The 1,617-nt window shown below is 51.7% G+C and overlaps 1 protein-coding gene across 1 annotated transcript in view; it reads right to left on the bottom strand.

Moving 5' to 3' along the window:
• The window catches only part of LOC105500454 (zinc finger protein 92-like), a 39,612-nt gene that overhangs the window by 16,634 nt on the left and 21,361 nt on the right, over nucleotides 1-1,617 (bottom strand). The window contains exons 4-5 of the mRNA XM_011925956.1: nucleotides 334-418; nucleotides 80-256 (exon numbers count right to left, since the gene is read on the bottom strand). Coding sequence (XP_011781346.1) covers nucleotides 80-256; nucleotides 334-418 — 262 coding nt within the window. The remainder of the gene's footprint in view (nucleotides 1-79; nucleotides 257-333; nucleotides 419-1,617) is intronic.

Here is a 1,617-nt window from a genome sequence, read left to right as displayed (position 1 = left end):
ATCCTCCCACCTCAGCCTCCCAAAGTGCTAGGATTACAGGCATGAGCCACTGCGCCTGGCCCATGTCCTGAGGTCTCACCTGCTGTCTGCCAATGACGAAGTAAACAGAATGATGCCCCGGGCAAGGTGGAGAGGGGAGGCCAGGAAAGCGGTGGGGCTCCATGGGTCGTACCTTCAGGTGGCGCTCATTGGCTGTGTGGATGTCCTCATCATTGGAGTTGAGTTTGAAGGTGCCCTGGGCCCACTCCTCAGTCACCTATAGCGGGTAGCAGCAATGCCAGGGGTCAGGTGAGCAGGCATCAGCAGCCAAGAGGGCCCCTGCCCTGGTCCCACCCTATCGGTGATGACTGACTGTTGCTGTCCAGAAGCTGAGTCCTGAAAGCGCACCCTGAGAAGCTGCATCTGGGGCCCTGCACACCTTTACCCATGAGCCATATGGGCCACAGGGGTCATTAAAGGATGGAGAGAGGCGGTCATCAAGGCACCCAGTTAAACAGCACATGAGAATATACTTAGTTCAACGTGAAACCACAGACTGGCAACACTGCACTATTTGCTCAGGGATTTGGTGGGAGCCTGTGGCCACAGGGAGGGGGTCTCAGGTGGGGCTTGGGCCACGGCAAGTACCTTGTCTAGGCCATGTAGTATCTGGTCCATCTCGGCCTTGGTGAGAAGCCCTGAGATCACACCACTGGACTACATCCTGGGTGACAGAGCAAGACTGCATCTCAAAAAAAAAAATAAAACACAGGACAAAGTGAGTGATTAAACGTGGCTCTAAGATCTCACCCATGCCCTCAATAGGTATTATTTAGCACATGCTGTGTCAGATATTGCAGAGTACCTTGGAAGCAACAATAAACAGGACTTCCTTCTCTCTCCTGAGCCCACAGTCCTCAAGGCTGCAATGAGCTGTGATCGCACCACTGCACTCCAGCTAGGACAACAGAGTAAGACCTTGCCTCTACAAAAGAAAAAGAAAACTCAGGTTCCAACCCAGGACTTACTGAATCAGGATCTCAGAATGCAGAGATCTGCCATTTCAAAAAAACTTCCCCTAGAGATTCTGATCAGCCAGGTATGGGCCAGACAAACTCTAAGCCCCCTTAAACCTTTGACATTTTATGAGTCTATTAAATCAAACTGAAAAAATGCTGAGTCCAAACTAAGCAAACAAATCCCATCTCCCTATGCCCAGCCTCCCCGGATTCAGAAAGCCACACTGCCTGGCGAGTAAGCAGGGAGAGAATTCTCATTAACCCAAAGACCATCTTTGAAAACAGACTGGCTGCAGCTGGGTGCGGTGGCCCACACCTGTAACCCCAGCCCTTTGGGAGGTCGAGGAAGGAGGTTTGCTTGAGCCCAGGAGTTCGAGATCAGCCTGGGCAACATGGCAAGACCCTGTCTCTATTTTTTCAAGTAAAAAAACAAAATAAAAAATCCCACCCTGGCAGCTCATGGTTCTTTCCAGTTGTTTCCATGAGCAGACATCAGGACAAGGCCAGGCAAAGGTGGGGAAAAATGGGGTGGGGACCCCCAGGCTCACCCTCTTCTCTGCTACATAGTTGGAGTTGGTCACAAAGGTCACAGGCCGGGAAGGGTCCAAGGCTTTGGTGT

This window comes from Colobus angolensis, unplaced genomic scaffold (assembly GCF_000951035.1).
Source record: "Colobus angolensis palliatus isolate OR3802 unplaced genomic scaffold, Cang.pa_1.0 Scaffold668, whole genome shotgun sequence".
Taxonomy (NCBI): domain Eukaryota; kingdom Metazoa; phylum Chordata; class Mammalia; order Primates; family Cercopithecidae; genus Colobus; species Colobus angolensis.
Note: the sequence above shows the minus strand (reverse complement) of the source record. Positions and strands in the feature narration are given on the sequence as shown.